Genomic DNA, 19590 nt, shown 5'->3' with positions numbered 1-19590 from the left:
CTGCACTGTCTAAACATGTCTAATTCAAATCATGTTTCTTCTCTTTTGCTTTACCTTGCTATCAGTAGAGGTGATCATGTTAATGTAATTGCTTATCAGCTTGAATGTGAAGCCTCTGTCCATGACAGTAAAGCAGCGCTGCAAAGAGACAGAGAGAGAGACCGGAGATCAGACCTGACATCAGCTAAAAAGTGAGAGACAGACAATTTAACACAGACGGGGGAATCAATAGACAACAATTGTAAATGGAAGCAATTTTTGTTTGCAGGCTCTTCATACAGTTTGTATTGATCCTTTGCTAGAGAAATAAACAGCACAGCGCGCTCCCTTCACATGTCTTCAAACTTCACTGGGTCTCTCAGCAACAATAACATCTTTTTTTCCTCATAATTTGAGCCGAAAAGACATTTTGCTCTCACCTTGACAAAAGCTGCCACAGCCAAGTTGGCACTGCGTGTCTCCTCTGCCAGGTCTTTGTATTTCCAGAAGATGTGTTCGGACACCGTCTCCACCAGGGTCTCCACCCGACTCAGGTAGGTTGAGGGGAAACGCTGGGGCCTTGGCAGCTGCACGAACACGTAAAAGCGTAAGATAATCGTGCGCTGTGCCACAGGTCAGATTGCACAAATGCAAAAAGAGCCATACTAAACCCAGAATGACAAGTGGTTAGAAAATGTGATGCTTTCAAGAACGGGAGAAAGTAGAGTTCGTCCCCTTACCTTTACCTTGTCAGAGTCGACCAAGTGTTGGGCCATGGACTTGACAGTCAGCTCAAAGAAGAACCAGGAGAACTGAAACAAGGAGAAGTCACAGCAGGTTAGTCATATTTCGATATTTATCTGTTCAATCATCATTCTGTTTGAAAGTTTTACACTGATTCACTTTTTTCCCCCCACTTATTGCATTTTTGAATAAACAAACTGAAGCATGAGTATGAGGAGAGAGACAAACCTTCAGCACATTCCTGACTGCTGCTTGCTCGTTGCTCTTCAGGTCAAAGGTCATCCCCTTAGCCAACTCCTCGTGAACGGTCCTGAAGCCGTGGGCCTCTGACTTGAACACATACTACACACAGCAGAGAAGGGAAAGGGAGTCACAGGTACTTTGTTAAAAAACCATTCTTTTCATTATCAAGTTATCTTGCTTTAATGATTTTTATTTGGTTTTTTGGCCATGTTTTGCCTTTTTTTGAAAAGCAGCAGGAGAGAGACAACAGGAAATGAGAGGTCAGAATTATGTGATGAGATAATTAACTGATTAGTCAACTAAAAGGAACTTAATTCTCTATTCACTATTGTTAAAGCAAAAATGTCCAAACTGCAATATGTCCAGGTTCCCAGATGAGAGGATTTAATGCTTTTCTTTGTCTGACGCTACACAAAACTGTTTATTTTGTACAGTGAAAAAAAAAAAATTTAATAACATGCTTTTGAAAATTAAGATAGACATTTATCACTGTTACTGGATGATTAACTGACTTATTGAGAAAATATTCAGCAGAAATAACTGAAAATGAAAACAGTTTGTTGCAGCTGCAGATTATTTTCTAGATTAACTGACTCATTGCTTGGCCCATAAAATGGAATATGTCTTGTTCTAACGGTCCAAAAATAAAATACATCCAGTTTATAATAACAAATAAGGGAATGTTGAGCATTTTTTCAGGAAAAAGTAACTAATAATATGAACGTACTCCCAAAATATGATAATAATTAAGGAATTGCTTTAACTCTATTTAACTCAAATAATGTAGATGCATGTGAACAATAAAAATAAATAAATTGACTAAAAAGTGTGACGCGTGTAATGTGTCATTCAAACAATATTACTGCACAGTATTCATGCTACTGCTATGAATGAATTCAACCCTCTCCTTGAACACACACATGTTCACACACACACACACACACACACACACACACATACACTCAGCAGTTCAAATTGCGCCTCTCTACTACTGAACATCATGCCAATCTGTTACTATAGCAACTCCAGTTTCCTCTCCTCTTACCTCCCACCCTTCATCTTCGCCACTACCTCTTCAAACGCTGCAGCAGTTTTCCCTGACTGTGGCCAACATGAATCAGGTCTTGTGGTTTCTCCTGTTCTCTTCTCTAATTCTCTCTCTGATTTTTGCCCCTAAACAAACACGCCTTGTGTTTCTGATTGAGCCAACTGAGTGTCCTAGTTTGACTCCTACTTAATCAGTCTTTCTTCTTCTTCTTCTTCTCCTCCTCCTGCCCTCCCCCCTACATCTGTGTGTGTGTTTGCACAGTGTTCTGGGCATGTGGCCCTAGCCACACTCCTGCTGGCCCACACACACACACACACACACACACACACACACACACACACAAACATATAAATCCCCAATTTTCTATCTTTTTTCTTTATAAATTGAAAAGTCTGTGCAGAGATCCCACTGTTTTATGGAAAACAAAAGCCTTCAAATTTATTATATGATCTCCCTGAGCACACGCACGCACACACACACACACACACACAGTGTACCACACACACCACTTGCATGGTTTTATACCTTGATATAGGAGTGCAGGTAGTGATCTAGGTTTTCCTCATGGCACTTTGCAACAATGTGGACCAGCACTCTGCAGACACAGGAAAACAACAACAACAGACTTTTACTTATTGCAGCCTTTATTCTTAAACAGAAACAGAAAACCTCTGACACTGACATATTCTCTTTTTCGTTTCTCTTCAATAGCTGGCAGAACTCTGTTACTTTTTTATGATAGTGGATTAATAAAACAATAAAATCCAAAAGCAACAAAACAATATCCACTGAACAGCCCCCACTCTGATGTGAATCCAGTTTTTGTGGACAGTGCAGTACCAAAGCCTACCTGGTGGTGGCAGTAGTGACCTCATCGTTGTCATTCTGAGTCAGGACCTTGAACAGCTGGTTGAACAGCACTGGCAGAAATCGAATGATTACTGGGATTCTCTCCATACTGAGAAGACCCTGGAGAAGGGTGGAAAAGAGGGGTAGGAGGTGGAGAAATAAATAACAAATGTAAACCATACAGAGGTTAAAAAACAAAATGGTACTTGACATGCAAACGAGTTGCTGCACTGATTAGACACAAAGCAGCGTTCAGTGGCCAAGGTCTTGTTTTTTTTTTCTCTGTCATGATAAATGAAAACTGAGGGGATGTGGTGCCTTTTCTCTGACCTTCAGGCAGTTGAGGAAGTTGGAGGTAGGAGGTAGTGAGAGGTCCAGCTCTCTCTTCTGGCACTGCTGGAAGAATCGGTTCAGGTGGGGGTCCTGGCACAGAAAGAAGGGCCCATGAAACTCAGTAGCAAACATCTGCTATAAGACTTAGTGGAGCTGTTCCTTTTTAAGTAACAGTTAATCCCAAAATGTGAACCTCAGCCTCATCTCGAACAATTCAGGTATTTTTCTTCAGTCTTAAAAAGAGCATTAAATAACTACCGCATTCCTTAAGTCTTTTTAGGCTGCTGTCATTGTGTTCTGAACTTTAGTTGTCTCTTTAGCTTTTTTAAAATGTTATTATTTATATAGTATATAGTGTTCTGTCTATGTTTATTTTATTTGTCTTTTATAAAGTATAGGAAGTGAAACTAAGACATATGGTGATCTGATATACAGCCCATCAGCCAATCAGGACATTGCTGTGCAGCGCTACAAACATCCTCTTCTCAAAACAGAAAACATTCATTTCCTAGTTTAATCTCCCACACTTCAGGTGAAGAAGTCACCAGTTTTACCATCCACATCTTGGTCTCAAAATTGGATTTGTTTAGCTACTTTCACATGGTGCATAATCCATTCATACATTTTCTATACTATGTATGTGGGGCTGTAACCTATCTCAACCTTCACTGGGCAAGCTGCAGATCATACCTTAAACACATTGCCAGTTCATCACAGTATCAGTAGGGCAGTAGAAACAAAGAAAGCAAGCAGAGACTGCAGAAACGCAGATGATGATCTTACTTGAGTGTATACTGTGGACACGACATTGGTGGACACTTTGAAGATAGGTTTTCCACCGTCGACCCATTTCACATCTGCTCCATTCTGTAAAATGGAGAAAGCTCATTCTCTTCAACCATTCCACTTATCACATGCTTACCCTTCTTCTCACAGGTCGTCACAATGTTTCATATATATACACCCTGTAACCTGTCCACCTTCACCTGCCCATCCTTCCTCACACTCACCTTGGTGTTACCGGCTTCCTTGATAGCCAGATATCCAGGTGGCAGGTTACAGGAGACGGGGATGCTGAACTCCTGAGATGACAGGCGACCTTCTTTGAGGAGAGGTAGCCAAGAATACCCCACTAAAAAACGTATGTAAGAATACAAAAGAACAAGAGTACTGAATGGTGTACAAGATCAACCAAAAAATAACCTGCTGCGTAATAAATGCTTCACAACTCACCTGGGGTCTCCAGACATTCTTTCCTCTTGGCATTTGTCTTGGCGTTGATGTCACAGGTGACGTGGTAAAAGGAGAAAAGAAGGTGGTGCTTTTCATGAAGTTGAGTAGGGAGCTCGATCTTTGCCTGGGTACACAGTAGCATCTAATGAGTTATACTAAAAGTGGCAGTGAGTGCTGCACATTGGTAACTTACACTATATGGATAAAAACATTGGGACACACCTCTTTATTACTGAATTCAGGTGTGGTATGGGGCTGTTTTTCAGGGGTTGGGCTCGGCCCCACACTTCCAGTGAAGGGAAATCTTAATGCCTCAGCATACCAAGACATTTTGGACAAAGCTATGCTTCTAACTTTGTGGCAACAGTTTGGGGAAGGTCCTTTTCTATTCCAGCATGACTGTATTGTTCCCCAGTGCACAAAGCAAAGTACATAAAGACATGATTGGATGAATTTGGTGTGGAAGGACCTGACTGGCCCTGACCTCAACCCCATCCAACACCTTTGGGATGAACTGGAACAGAGACCGTGAGCCAGGCCTTCTGTCCAACATCAGTGCCTGACCTCACAAATGCTCTACTGTGTGAATGGGCAAAAATTCCCACAGAAACACTCCAAAATGTTGTGGAAAGCCTTTCTAGAAGAGTGGAAGTTGTTATAGCTGCAAAGCTACCTATGTTTCAATATGCAAGTCCCTGTTGGTGTAATGGTCAGCTGCCCCAATCCTTTTGTCTATATAGTGTATCTGCAAACATGTCCCAAAGGTCAGTAAAGGTGAGGTCAGTCCGGGTTCTTATGATGGCTCAGGGACGATTCCTCACACGCATCCAATGCTTTACCTCATCGTAGAAGTCTGGGTTCTGGGAGTGATGCAGGACCGTGGAACAGGCTGCTGTGGTGAAGACTGGACCTCCCGGTTTCCCATAGATGCACTACAAAAACAGAAAAAAGGGGCAAAACAAAACCATGCTCAGCATTTTTCACATTATAGACAGAGTTTAACTGGAGAAGAATGAGTCATAAAAGTCAATAAATGTCAGCATGTTCTTTGGATGGCGTTCTACCTTTAAAGGTTTGGCAAGTTCTTCGTCTGAGCTGCGGAACTCCACATAGACTGCAAGGTTACGGGCCTGTGAACAAGAGGACCATTGTAACATTAGTAATTGTATATGAAGTATATAAAAGCATTTAAAATGCACAAAGCATGCTGTAAACAATGGTCCAGTTAGTGATTTTGGATCAAGTGTACAACCGTAATTCAGGCTCCTCATAAACTGTGCTTTCTTGTTAAAACTACTGCAATATACCTTGGCGAAGCTCTTCTGGCTGTCATATTTGAGGTGTTTAGGGTAGACATAGATGTGGTTTTTGTAGACGCGATGAGGCTGCGTGAACTTGGTGGAGTCCTGGAGAAACTCCTCCACCTCCACAGTAGGCTGGTGTTTGCTCAGTTCTTCAAAGGGCTTCACTGGCACATAGGAGGATGTCACACAGTCTTAAGGCACAGATAAGAGAGAGCGTGAACACAAGGGAATAGTTGATGATGGCAGAATGGAAACATGAATGAACGCAGACAGAGGGGAAGTACTGCCTAAAAAACAGACATACTAGGATGCTCCATTGGAACATTGTCAACTGCGATGTCCAGAGACCCAGGAATTGTCTGCAGTTTGCTGGTCTTCTCAGCCCTGCACAAAAAAGTAAGTAAGAAGTGTTTATCTTGCTTTGGAGAAGTCTAACCTATTTTATGGATAAAGCCTAATGTTTGCCTTGCCTCCTGTACTCAGACACCAGCTTGATCAGGTCATCAGTACAAATCTTGTTGCTCTCCTGTTTGAAGAGAGGTGAAAAACGAGAGTCTCTGTCCAGTGCCCCATGGCTGTCCTTAAACACTGACCTACAACAGACAGAAGGAGAATAACTTCTGTAAGGAGAATGTGATGCACTTTAAAATGTTTAGAAAACTCAGCCTCCAAGAGGGGGCACTGACCTGACGGACCAGGCAAACGGCATACGGTACTTTCCCAGTTTACTGCAAAACTGCTTGTTGGATTTCAAAATCTTCTGAACAGTCTGTACAAGACACAAACAGATGGACAGAAGGATGTGTTAGCAAGATGCCACAGCTGGCATTTTTAAATAGAACAAGCTGTGACCAGTCTTAAATTGTAGTCGACCAAGACAGAGCAACAGACTAAATCAGAGGTTGTTTAGTACTGGCAGCAGGTTGGATGTCTGGTGATTCACTAGGACCACATGGAGCTCCAAGCAGGGCAGCCAGGAAATGTGCTGGATCAGATTTCGGAAAAGCCTAATTTTGAAACTATCTGACTGGACTGCCATCCGATGATGAAGATAAACTCTGGCCTTGCGGGAAAACCATTTTGTTAATGTCACCCATTAAACTGTTTGAGTAGATTAAGCCATTTCCCTTGCAATAAAGGCCTTGACAGTGTGTTTCATGGGCCAATGTTCCCAGCATGTCTCAAGAGATAAGACAATGTAAAAAGTTTAGCTACATGTTGTTGGTCAAATGTTAAGAAACAATTCAAGCAAAGTGAATAGTGATTGTGAAAATAAGCAAACAATGAAACTTTCTGACCTTGCTGGAGTCGGTGTTCTTGATATAAGGTTCTGTCCCACAAGTAATATTTCCCATAAGCACCTTTTCCACTCTTGCCACCATTACTATGTCTGTGTGGGGGTTGGTCACAGAGAAGACAGCCTGCATGGAGAATATTTTAGGCATGTTAGAGTCATTTTCACCATGTAAAATGCAGAGTATGGGATGGAAGTCAAATATTTCCATTCTGACTGATCTACATACTGTGAGAGTAACTCATACCTGTTTGGGAAAACATAGCCAGTGATCCATGTCTGAACTGAGGTGACAGTCTCCTGGCTTCCTCTCAGCAGGGGAACACAGGCCATTCTCCTGAGCTCCGATCCCGGTTCCTGGACCGCCTGTCCCATTACTGCAGCCAACAAGCATCTGACGTACTGCCTCATGGTTGAGGTCTACGTGGAAGTCTGCGGACACCTTTCTCCCTTCTCGTATATCCAGCAGAGCCAGCGACACAAAGAACGGTTCAATCTGGTGGAGCAGACAGGGCACCAGTCATTCTCTGCACATTTACAGTAACTCAAGAAACATTTCCTTTACATACAAAATTATCATTGATTTACAGATTTGAGTGCCATTACCATTTATTTCACAGAGACAGAGTAATGCAAAAGTTAACTTTGAAGCATGTTTGAACCACAGTCTGAAAGGCACATGTCTCTAATACTCACATTAGTGACTGGTCCAGTTTCACTCTCGTTGATGCAGCCCTGCAGCATGAGGTTGAGTGACTGGCATGTTATCATAAATCTTCTGCCCAGTTTCTCCTCAAATGGACGCACTGATGGATTCTCAATTGATGAATGTTCAGCCCGTGGGCTCCTCAGTACCTGTGGTCGGTAAAACACAGTTTGTTTCTTGGATGCTTTATTTCATTTTAGGTGGAATCACTGAGAAGGACAGACTGACTTTGACTAATACAATCTGATTAAAACCTGAAACATCATGCCAAACATTAACATTAGATAAATGTCCTAATGCATGAAGTCAAAACACGATGTCAAGATAGAAAAAATAAAAAAATAAAAAAACACTGAACACATGTACAAGTGCAGCCACATTCATTGTACTTACAGGAGTATCAGGATCCAGCGAGAACAGATTCAACCTCTCTTCTCTCCTGCCGGAGCGAATTCCTTCATCTGTCTCAGAGATATACTGTTACAGGAGAGATGCAGACAGGAAAGACAGGAAGACACCGTCAAAACTGGATGCAAGTAATGAAATGCTTATTATGGTGCCAGTTACAACAGCAAAGCTTTCTGCTCTTGCTTCACCAAAATGCACTACTCATCTTTGGGGCCTTTCAAAGCATGACAAATGCATTTCCTTCCTCATGAAATAATCACACAGCCAATTTTTTTAATATCTGGAATTTGGCATTTACATACATGTTTATACGGTCTAGAAATAGACAGCCACTGCCAGGCCTGATATACATGCATCAACTAAATAAGTTACTGTAATGGAGTAGCGGAAGCAGCAAATATTTTATTTGTAAATGAAGAGGCTTCAGCTCTACCAACCTTTGCTAGCTCTGGATTGATGCCGTTCTCTGTTGTCGTATCTTCATTCTCCTGCAAACAGTTGTCACTCAAGGACAGATCAAACACATCTGGAGAGAGAACAAACACAATCAGGAGTCCGAAGAGTGACTTCTGCTTATGAGTGATTGACTGCTAAAGCCGGGATGGGAAAGTTTATCTAAGCGATTCCATTTTCAACCGTAGGTTCAAGGCCTCATGACATTCTCTAAAATAGGATCAGCACTACACTGAATACACACTAACCGGACTCAGTGGATATATATCCGTCTCAGAATAAAATATGACTCCATTTGTGGTCTTTATGAATAATACGGCAGGCTTCTGCAGACATATAATCTTAATGTGCCTGGAGCAATTCTTCCCAAAGGCCATGCTGACAAAATGGCTCATTAATGGTAGGTCACAAAATGCTCGCAGCCTGATTTAGGGGCATACTCACAGACCACAGAGCCATGTCGGTTGAGGCTATTACATCATTCCACCACTTTTCAACAGGCCAAGTCTCAGTGCTCCATCAGGGTGTGTTATGTTACAGGCTGTTGTCCTTACGTCCAAGCTCCCATAGAGCTGGCACATACGGTGGAGTTTTATTGCTTTTGCTTGCAAGTACATTTTCTTTAATGACAAGCTATGTTGTATTAAACAAAGGTGGAGTCAAGGTTGGAGTCAGGCTTCATTTCCTGTTAGTAACATTACGGACCGAATACTAACCTGGCAGAAATTCCCCTTTAACGTCATGACAAGATGGTGGATGTTATTTAGGTAGAGTAAGACAGACAGAGAGGAAAAGGTTACGTTTTTGCTGACACAGAGTATAAGATCACTCCTCTCTTAATGGGATCATGACTTATACTTGAATTGGAATTATGCTAAAATCCCCTCTTAATCTTTCCTCCAAATTACCATTTCTGCTTCCATCCCCTTTGCAATTTCCAAAGTTTTTCAGCACCTTCTCTCTGCAGAGATACAGTCACACAGATATAATCTCACCCTGCCGATGGTCGGTGAGGTCCAGACTCTTGCGATCAGGGGCCGGACCGTCGTGGGGACTGATCTGTAAGATGCGGGTCAACGTACTAATCCACTCCTCCATGTCCTGTTCACTCTCCGCAGCCAGCACGAAGTATGTAACCTCGTTCATCTTCAGCTCAAAGGCATGTTTCCTTAGACGGTTATTCTTCAGTGAGATGAATGGAAGGATTGATGGGATAGGTTAGGTGGTTACACCACGGAACCACAGCTTGTTTCAGTTTTTTGGAAAATATGACTCCTAACACATGCAGTTTTTGATTGCAATACACATTGAACCATAAACTTGAGCGAGTGTAGCTTAGTTTCTGAATGAGTGAAAAAAAAGTGTTCCTTCACAGTTTTCTGACATGGACATTTTAAATGAGAACAATAAAATGATGTTTTGGAACTTGTGCAAAAATACAGCGTGCACAGTTTCATTCATCTGCCACGTCTGCAGGAACTTGTAAACAGGAAGTCCTATGTAAGCTTTGTTTGGTGTCATTCCTATTTTATTTTCCTATTTAAAATTAAATTATCATTAACACTCTCCTCTACACTAAGACAAACAGATCAAGGGTGCACACAATTAAATTGCCATGGACAAAAGCACAATAAAGATTAATGCTCGTTTTCACTACGGTCTTAAGAAAGGCCTCAACCCAAACCCACACTGAGAATACCCGGAAACTAAACTAGAAAACTGCATCTTTAAACAGCATGCAGAGGACATGCATGAGGTTTGTCAGTCACTGGCACATAAGTCAAGAAAGAATAAATAAATAAATAAATAAATAAATAAATAAATAAATAGCCACAGGCATGTGGTGTCATTGTGCCCAACATTATCATGCTGCCAGCAGCACGTTACACCAGTACAACTGGAAGACACAGCGTCACCAAGTTTGTGAATGAAAGCTTACATGATACACAAAATTTGAAGCAATGTAATGAAGTTTTCAGATGCTTGGTCTTGGTCTGCTTTTTTCTTGCAGTCAGAAGCTTCTTGCTCTGTGGCAGTGTGCGATCAACTTGGAGAAAAGAAAGCTTCAAAAAATCTCCCTGCATCACTCTAGAGATATTAGTATGTATATTTACAATGTACACAGTGTTGCAGTCTTATTTATATGATTGTATTAAAACCCACCTGTACCACACCAGTGCACGAGTCAAGGAAAATGCAGCCTTTCGGTTCCTTGGAGATTTTCTCATCTTTGTAGAAGTTCATGATGTAGGAGTTATCGGTCAACTGGGTGAGCTGGAAATATCTCCTCTTGAAAGACTGCATAGATAGAATAAGGATGATATACATTAATCAGGTGCAGGGACAAAGTCATGGTAAACCAGGGTAAATAAAGCATGTCTTTCTGTCTGTGTATGTGCATAATAAGGGAGAGGATCAGTGATTTCCTCACCCGGACAGTGATGCTATTGTTGACAGTGCTGTTGAAGTTCCCTTTGTAGAGCCAGCCTGACCGAAACACACCAACGCCTCCCCCTCCTCCACCACCGCCACCTCCCCCTCCCCCTTTGGACGAGGACAGGGAGGTGGTATCCTGTAAACCATAAATAGTATCAGATACATTAGCTTTCCATTCATCCCGCTGACAGAGAGGAGCAGATGATCAATAGTGAAAAGGAGACTCTTCCTATCTTAGGACGACCATTCGCTGAATTATGGTCATAATTCAGCTGACCTGTAATGAGCTAACTGCTCCTGTAAAGTATATTTTAACGGCTTTAAGGGCGCGCTAAACTAATTTTAACATGATGCTCAGGATGTATCCAGTATGTAATGCATTCATTCTGAAAGCATTTGTAAAGAAGGTGGTCATTACTGACCTCATCCTTGTCCATGTCCTCATAGTCAATCTCAAAAGAATGGGATGGCAGCTTCTCTGCTTTGTACAGTTTCCTGCGAAGAGATGGGAGAAGAAGAGAAGACACATGTGGAACTATGATAATGAAATATATTGATGGAAAGAGAAAGTGATTTCAGGAATTTAATTAATCCACTCTGAGTAGTGCAAAAGAGTGTGGGTGGCTGACTCTGCTCCATCGTTCTCTGTCAGGAGTCAACAATAGGTAGTCCTCACTCGATCCCGCTCCACTGGCTTCACAGGCCGAGTAGTCTTTGTGTGTGAGCACTGGGATAAATTGCCTTTGTGTGTGTGCTGTGAGCTGCAGACAGCGAGGCAGCAGTCTGTGGAGGACGAGACTGGAACAACCCTCTGCTAAAAGTCGCATGGTTGTTAAAAAAAAAAAAAAAAGCTGCCTGAAAAAAATCTTTTAAGAAGGCTATGTTTAGAAGATTGCGGGTCGGCCACTGACAGAGGAATGCTAATGTTGGCGTGCACAGATGAAGATCACACCACTTTATCACACTGATGACAACCACACATGGTGTATTTTACTACAAATGTATAAGCTTACAGCATGTTAGTTTATAGTTGGTTAGCTTTTTCACAGCTACAGAGACAGCATAAGTTTGTATGACTGTGCTGTGATGTTTAGGCTGAAGCTTGGTTCACAGTTCAACTTGGTTGTCAGTTCAGAGGTTATGTGAACTAACTGAAGGGATATAGTGGTAACCCATGGGACAGAACAACGACATTCCTGTGGGCTGAGAGCAGTAACTGCAGGTCTGCTCTGGGTCAGTCTCACTGGGACTGACACAACTCCAGGTGACTGACTGACAGCCTGATTTAAATTAATAACGCACTGACTGACATGAAAAAGGGGTCACTGAAAGTTAACATTTGTGTGTGGACTTTCCTCAGTCTTCCATTCTTCATTCTCACTCAACTACGGCCACCATCTTGCTCTTGTTAATGACCTTTCACCTCAGTGTAATAAATTAAGGCTTCTTTGATGTGAAGGGTGACTTCTGGGTGTTTGTGTTTGTGAGATAAAAAGTCCAGCATGTCTTTAATCAAGTCAGGAAATCAAACAAATGTGAATTGACATTTTTAAACTGCCATATCATCATACAGTGTACTGTAAAATAAAGTATAGTATAAAACAATTATACATAAGAGAACATACCTTACAGGGGTGTACTGACATGATTAATGTAATATTGGTGTAACAGCAAAGAAAACTATATAAGTACATTTCAAACTCTATAAGAACATTTCAGGACTTGACAGTCAAATAAAGTCAGCTCCACATTTCAGATCAAAAATGTGTTAAGATTTGATACCCAGCTCTATAAAACCTGCAAGTTATGGCAGGTTATGGTTCATTTTCATTTTCACACGAGATAAGAAGATTGGTGCCACTCTGACGTCTGCAAGGTAAAGATGAAAGCTTTCACTTCACTTGTTGTATTTTGCTGGTTTGACAAGCACAAAAACAAAAGCGTGCAAATGGCCAGTTGTTTTTATGTGCCAAACTATTTCAAGACTTCAAAAAGTTGTAGCTGTTTCTCCTCTGCTTCCAGTCTTTATGCTAAGCTAAGCTAACCATCTCCAGTAGCTTCGTACAGAACAAACAGATGTGCATAAATCCTATTAGCTCACTTTCTGCAAAAAAGTAAGCATAACTCCAGGAATGATTAGCTGTGCCTTTAAATCCCATACAGCAGACACAGTGGGAAGGGTGACAGAGTAAAGGCAAAGTGTATTACCTGGGCAGCAGGCGGTAGTCTCCAGCATAGTCGTCATACTTGAACTGGACCACATTTAGCTCAGAGTTGTAATATTTACAGGCCTGTAGGAGAGGATGGAGATTAAATTGATTAAGATTAAATATTAACTTTCCAAAATGATGGCCTCTCCGGGAAAAATGGACCTGGGGGCTGCTGGAAAGTCTGCGGACAATGAAGACGGCTACACTACCGTCAAAGTACAGTCAGACTGCAGCCCTCCCGAGGCTGAGTTCCTGATATGCAGGATCAGATTCATTATCAGATTATTTCAAATTATAAAACGGAACTGAAGCGAGACTCTGTCCCTAAAGAATCTGCAAATAAAGATATCGTATCATCTTAATAGATTACTTGTCTGTCTCAAGGGTTGAAGTAGCACTCTCACAGGGTGTATACTATTACCATGCATTGTACGACCACAAGTCACAAAGACCGTAAGGCAGCTATCTCTTTAATCCATTTGTCTGGAAAGATTGTAATCTTTTGTGAACAATGTCACAAATTATAAACAGGCCAAACAGATTATCAACTACAATATCGACCTCAGAAGGGACAACACACACACAAACACAAAGAGAATCAGGCACACACATGCTAGTGTCCAATAAGCTGTGACAGTATTGTCTGGGGAGTTTCCTTCTACACAGATATTAATTCTCCACTGAGTCCTTTAGATTCTGCCAGCTCGATCTGAACTAAGTCCTACTGGCCCCAGCCTATTAACAGACACACATACACAGACAGAGGTAAACACATATGAAGATACACACGTCTGGTTTATTGTAGAGCTATGGTGAAACTGCTCCACTGACATCAGGATGTCCTATATTAAGAAGTGCCAACAAACTGACAAAACCTAACCAACACCAACTGAAACTGTTTTTGTTCCAAGCCACAGGGGCCTCAGTTAACTCCTACACATACATACACACACACACACACACACACATCTTACCTGTCTGACCAGCAGACATTCAGCCTGTAGCTCTGCCGCCTCTGGAACAGTTGACTTGAGAGTTCGACTCTCCTGAGGCACAGTGGATACCTGGAGGGATAAAAGGGATGTTTTTGTTAGCATTTAACTCAAAATACCACTGTGCCTGGGTCCAGCCTCACATGGCTGTACACTCTTACTAAGCTTTACTGGTTAGATAGTAACACCTGCAATGGAAAGGACACGTAAAAAGTTAGCATATTGATGTAATATTCATTAATTCCTTCTTCTTGAAATTCTTTCTGGCCAGCTTTATTGCAGCTAAGATGAATAATTCAAGTGAAAGCACTATCTCCCTTTCTCAGTACCTACAACTAATAACTCAACCTATGAATCGTGGAGCTTTAATTACATAAAGAATATTTTACGACCCATGAAGACAGAAAATCAACATTCAATCTTTAAGGACCAGAGTCCGAAAGAAACACAAGCATATTCTTTTATTCTTGTAGCAAGAATGCAAATGAAAACAGGTCAGCATTTAAGATCTCTCTGTGTGAACAGAGACAGACTTTGATTTAAACCACCCAATCAACAGTGTAGAGCGCTGAGCTCGCTAACCAACTGGCAACTAAGCAAGTCTAGTAAATGCCTTTTGTGCATTAGCAATACTCCGCCAAGCTGCCTTTGCTTACAATTTTAGAGGCTGACCGTAGGCTACACAGACAAAGAAAATCAGAAGATGCTGGGTTGCTGCCAGACAGGGCAGGGAACCAGCTACAAAAAGCTACAACTCCAGGGGACCACAAACAAATGTCTCCCTTTACCACAATGAGCCAATTAGGTCATCCTAATGTGCAGTGCATCTGCATCTGCAGAAATGCATTAGCACAGTAATGAATGTACAAATAAACAAAGAGCTAGAGGAAGTCAGAGAGAATAAATAGTTGGCTGTAATGAAAAGACTTTAATGCATAACATGCATGGTTAGTGTGAATAAGTGAGGCATGCTGGAGCGGAAAAGAGGAGGAGGAGTGACGTGTTCCATTTCAAACAACATACCATCTACATTCTGTTAACAATCCCACACCGTAACATGCTGCATTTTATAGACATAAAAATTAATCTACACCAGTCAGCGATGACAAAAAATGACGATAATCCGCATACGTCTTAAATCTTAATTCAGTACTCTCACTCTAAATAAAAACTACTCTAAATAGTTCTACTATCTTCTAAATCTACTAAATAGTGAATAATGGACTGAGGGAAAGATTTTGGTACAGATGTGTGTATTTTTTGGTATATAAATTGGTGAGGTTTATACAAATTCTTCTTGCTCCAGTCATGACAAGAGTAGAAGCCCACTTTAGCCTCTGCAATACACTTTACCTAATGTTACAACAGATGTGAGGGAATTTTTGTAGATGTATCCTTAATCGATTTATTATGAGGTCTCAGGTTTAGCTTAGTCAAAGTCAAACCCAGCATGTCTGATCCTGATTAAAACCCGTCCAAAACACAGCGGGATAACGAAAGTGAAACAAAGAGCTTAGAGGAGAAAGAACAGAGCAGCAGTGATTTATCTTTGCCTTATTTACCATTAACAGGTCTGTGTGTGTTCTTTGCAGCTTCACTTCCTTTCAAAAGAATATATGAGAAATTTTGTTTCTGCAAAAATCTCTTTCGATTAAATAATACAAATCAATTGCATATGTGTTGAAATTAAAGATACTCTGAGTTAAATTGAATGGTCTTATTCTTATCTATTACAGTACCAGGTGCTGTCCATAGCATGACAGGATATCCTCATGTATGACGCAGAACAAGGCACCATGAGGTTTGCTGCAGCCAACAACTGTAACAGCTTCATAAATGTGCAGAAAAGCTGCTGTTCACATCACTGTCAACTGAACATCTGGATTTTTCCCCCCTGATCTGTGCCTGTGAAAAACATGCACACTCAGACTTAAACTGAAAATGTTCTTGTTCTGTGTCTGTGTTAACCACTGAAACATCAGGCCATCACACACTCACACTTACCGAGAAATCATTGTCAGGGAACAGGAGCAGGTCTCTGAGAGGGTCTTCCTTCAACTCATCCCCCAGTTCAGAGATGACAGTCTCGTAGTCAAGAGGGTCGATCAGCTTAGGCTTCTCTTGCTGCATGTGAACACGACACAGACATGTGATCAGTACTCATTCGTCTGACTATCAAATGTAAATACAAAAACACGATAAGATACAATAAAACAAGTGGTACAAAAAAAGTTCAGAGTGGTCAGAGTAATGAAATATTTCCTGATTAGCAACATTTTCAAACTCACTCACGCCCAAAATAAAGTTAGTAAAGTACCGCCTTGTTGCAGTTTACGTCCATGTCTGTCCAGACTCTCATTTAAGTGACTGACTGAGAGCTTTTCCACATGGTGCAACGACAAGCTCAATATCAGCAAAGCCAGTGAGCCTGTGATGGACACCAATGATTCAAATATGGATGCTGCTGCAAAAAAAGCTACAAATTCTAAAATGTGGTTGCTTCACACACACACACACACACACATCTTCCACCCAGCAGCACAGATGGTCTGGACAGCCAGCACAGTTTGAAGGTGAGCACCCAAGATTACAGTCACCAATTCAGTATGTGACCAAATGTGAAATACGGTCAAAACCTCCTTCTGTTCTTGAATTATGCTGTCGAATGAAGGACAGAAAACATTATGATGTTGGCTAAAAATGTGTTTTCCAAGGTCACAGTGACTTTCAGCCACGAAATTCTGATCAGCCCGATGCACTCTGGAGATATCGCGTTCACAAAAAAGGGGAAAGGACAGTGGAAAGTTTAACACATAAAACTCCATGTTTTGACGTTTGCACTGTAAATCAGGTATTAACTTGACACTGAAGATTTCCCAACCCTATTGAAAGCTATTTTTATGTCATATCTCATATCTATTACCAGATACTGAAAAAGCAAAAGGTAAACTCTCTATTCTTACAGCAGGATTTTATTAAAAGCCGTATCCATGGCAAATACAGCCATTTTCTGTGTTTTGCCATGACATCATTAAAAACCTAAAAGAATCAAAAAGGAAGTAGCACCACAACCGCAGCTGAAACTGAAGTCAGGTTCTGCCCCACCATACAGCACAATGCAATTTAAGATATAGTATAACACTTCTGACACTAAGTGTTATACTATATCTTTTTTTGTTATATCTGTACAGCTTCATTCAACCAGGCACACAACATGATGCAGGAGGACTGAGTGGATGTTTCATTCAGTAAATGAAAACTTTGTCAAGAAACCAGGCCTACGTACTCTTTACAGCCATGGAAACATCACACACAGGAGTGCAACAGTTGCTTCTATATGTGAAGGTCTGTTTTCACACAGTCCTTCCAAACCTCATTTAACACGCCCAGCGTGTGAACAACCAAACTAGAACTAGAAATGGTGATGTGCTTCAGACGAAACAAATCCTTTACACGCTAACCTTCTCTTAGCTCAAACAGACTGAAAACTGTGTTGAAGGATTATGCCACTGGTCAGTGAGTCACTTAAAACAAACAAGATCTTATAGGTGGTTTCTGCAGATAGAGGACAACGGTAAATTGCTTCTGTCATTCAAAGAACACACAACAGCAGCAAAGCGAGAGCTGAAGCAGGCTGTGGTGAGGCAGGCAGAGGAAGTAATGATCTTTGGTTTGGTTCACATGCATACAGTGCAGACCGGAGCTTGTACACACTGCACCTAACAACAGCCAGAACAGGCCTCTCAGCACAAGAGTGAGCGCGGGGGGGAAGCAAGACTGTAACTCAACTGAAAGTGATGTACATTTTAGGACAGCCCTTACCACCCAAACTGTGTGCTCTTAATATTTAGACATATGCAGTATTATAAATAAGTATGTCGATTCATACAGCACGATCTGTTCTCCATTCAGACCTGCAAAGTAGTCACCTGCAGTTAAACTACTGTCAAATAATAAAGGATTAATCTTTTGAATCAGTTATGTTAATTAGCAAAAAATGCGCCGGTCGGACAAAACTGAAAATGTAATAGTAATACTGTAATAATATACATATTTTTTAATTATTACTAAATTCTGGCATGTCTTAAAGACACAATTAATCAGCGAATTGAACAAAATACTCAACAGATCAAAATCGATTGATTCGACAGTGGAAATTGATCAGTTGTCTGTTTTTAGACGGAACCACAAGCAGATAAATGAGATTCAGACAGACAAACGACAAAAGCCACAGACGGACACTTAGTATTAAGCATGGGGTTTTCCTATGCGAACCCATGTGACATCAGAGCAAGTGTTTGAGGGGAAATTCTGGCTTTGCCCTCACGAGATGACACCCGTCACACAGACACAGGCATTAGCTCTGCTAGGTGTGCATCATCAATCCACACATCATTTAAGATGTCAACTTCAAAGCATTCCTTCTTCTCTCTCCCTGTCATAGAGCCTGACTCAATGTAGTGTAATGAACGAATCTTCAGAAGAGGAGATAATGAAGCACACAGACACTTTTACAGTATAATGGCCACTGAGTGTGGGCTATTAATCATTAAAGCTGTATAGATCACAATTATGACTATGGCTGACAGCATATGAACATGTACGTAAATAACAGTCATGTGACAGTCAGTAAATACCATCTGACAGTGTAATGCAGCATGAACGTGACCTGAAGTCTAAACAACCGGCAGAGACAGAAAGAGAATACATACAATACTGATGCGGTTGAAATCCGATCGCACTCGTTTGCTCTTTATTTTCTTCCTGAAGGTGATTTTGCTCCTGAAGCTCATTGTGAGCTGAATCAAGTGTGTGCCGTATTACACACACACACACAAAAAAAAACAGCAGAAGTTCCACTATCTGGAGATTAAAAAAAAGGGCTAGCTAAGTTAAAAGTGAACTAAACAAAGCGCACATCGCAGGGCATGTGCTCCATCAGAAGCAGAACTAACACTGAGTGTGTGTCAGCACACGTGGATGTAGAGGAAGTTGATGTTTGGTGTTTGGTGTCCAACACACTCTCACACACACACACACACACACGCACAGAAAAGCCCCAGCAAATGTGATACCAGCCAACGCCGCTCTCCGCTCTCTACACATCGTACTTCCAATGTCTTTCACTTTCGGTGAAGTGAGAAGATAATGTTAGACAGCGTTTATCTGTGTGTTTTCCCTCCACATTACTAACCGTACGCACAGCAACAGACCACTCTTACAGTCAGGCACTATCACGTACATCTCATCTCCTTCTGTCCAAACTTATCAATAGCGCAGCATGAGGCCACACATTGCGTACAAATGTATGAACTATCACGTAAACTATCAGCTTCCTGTTCGAAGGCTAGACTGCCC

At 41.3% G+C, this 19590-nt stretch overlaps 1 protein-coding gene across 6 annotated transcripts in view; it reads right to left on the bottom strand.

Annotated features, from left to right (window-relative positions):
* dock10 (dedicator of cytokinesis 10) overlaps positions 1-19590 on the bottom strand; it is a 62949-nt gene that overhangs the window by 16130 nt on the left and 27229 nt on the right. For 4 of the 6 annotated variants that reach the window (XM_046389128.1, XM_046389125.1, XM_046389130.1 and 1 more), the window contains exons 2-29: positions 16237-16356; positions 14215-14304; positions 13239-13321; positions 11453-11525; positions 11026-11166; positions 10758-10892; positions 9590-9776; positions 8579-8667; positions 8127-8210; positions 7724-7882; positions 7275-7523; positions 7032-7154; positions 6420-6502; positions 6204-6326; positions 6038-6117; positions 5737-5924; positions 5494-5559; positions 5269-5361; positions 4430-4553; positions 4207-4328; positions 3980-4063; positions 3194-3286; positions 2865-2983; positions 2540-2609; positions 952-1065; positions 720-791; positions 420-566; positions 55-138 (exon numbers count right to left, since the gene is read on the bottom strand). In XM_046389128.1, the coding sequence (XP_046245084.1) occupies positions 55-138; positions 420-566; positions 720-791; positions 952-1065; positions 2540-2609; positions 2865-2983; positions 3194-3286; positions 3980-4063; positions 4207-4328; positions 4430-4553; positions 5269-5361; positions 5494-5559; positions 5737-5924; positions 6038-6117; positions 6204-6326; positions 6420-6502; positions 7032-7154; positions 7275-7523; positions 7724-7882; positions 8127-8210; positions 8579-8667; positions 9590-9776; positions 10758-10892; positions 11026-11166; positions 11453-11525; positions 13239-13321; positions 14215-14304; positions 16237-16356 (3195 nt within the window). Of the gene's footprint in view, positions 1-54; positions 139-419; positions 567-719; positions 792-951; positions 1066-2539; positions 2610-2864; positions 2984-3193; positions 3287-3979; positions 4064-4206; positions 4329-4429; positions 4554-5268; positions 5362-5493; positions 5560-5736; positions 5925-6037; positions 6118-6203; positions 6327-6419; positions 6503-7031; positions 7155-7274; positions 7524-7723; positions 7883-8126; positions 8211-8578; positions 8668-9589; positions 9777-10757; positions 10893-11025; positions 11167-11452; positions 11526-13238; positions 13322-14214; positions 14305-16236; positions 16357-18944; positions 19227-19590 lie in introns of those variants that run through there. The other 2 variants (XM_046389127.1, XM_046389126.1) reach the window with 2 other exon arrangements.

This window comes from Scatophagus argus, chromosome 5, assembly GCF_020382885.2.
Source record: "Scatophagus argus isolate fScaArg1 chromosome 5, fScaArg1.pri, whole genome shotgun sequence".
NCBI lineage: Eukaryota > Metazoa > Chordata > Actinopteri > Scatophagidae > Scatophagus > Scatophagus argus.
Note: the sequence above shows the minus strand (reverse complement) of the source record. Positions and strands in the feature narration are given on the sequence as shown.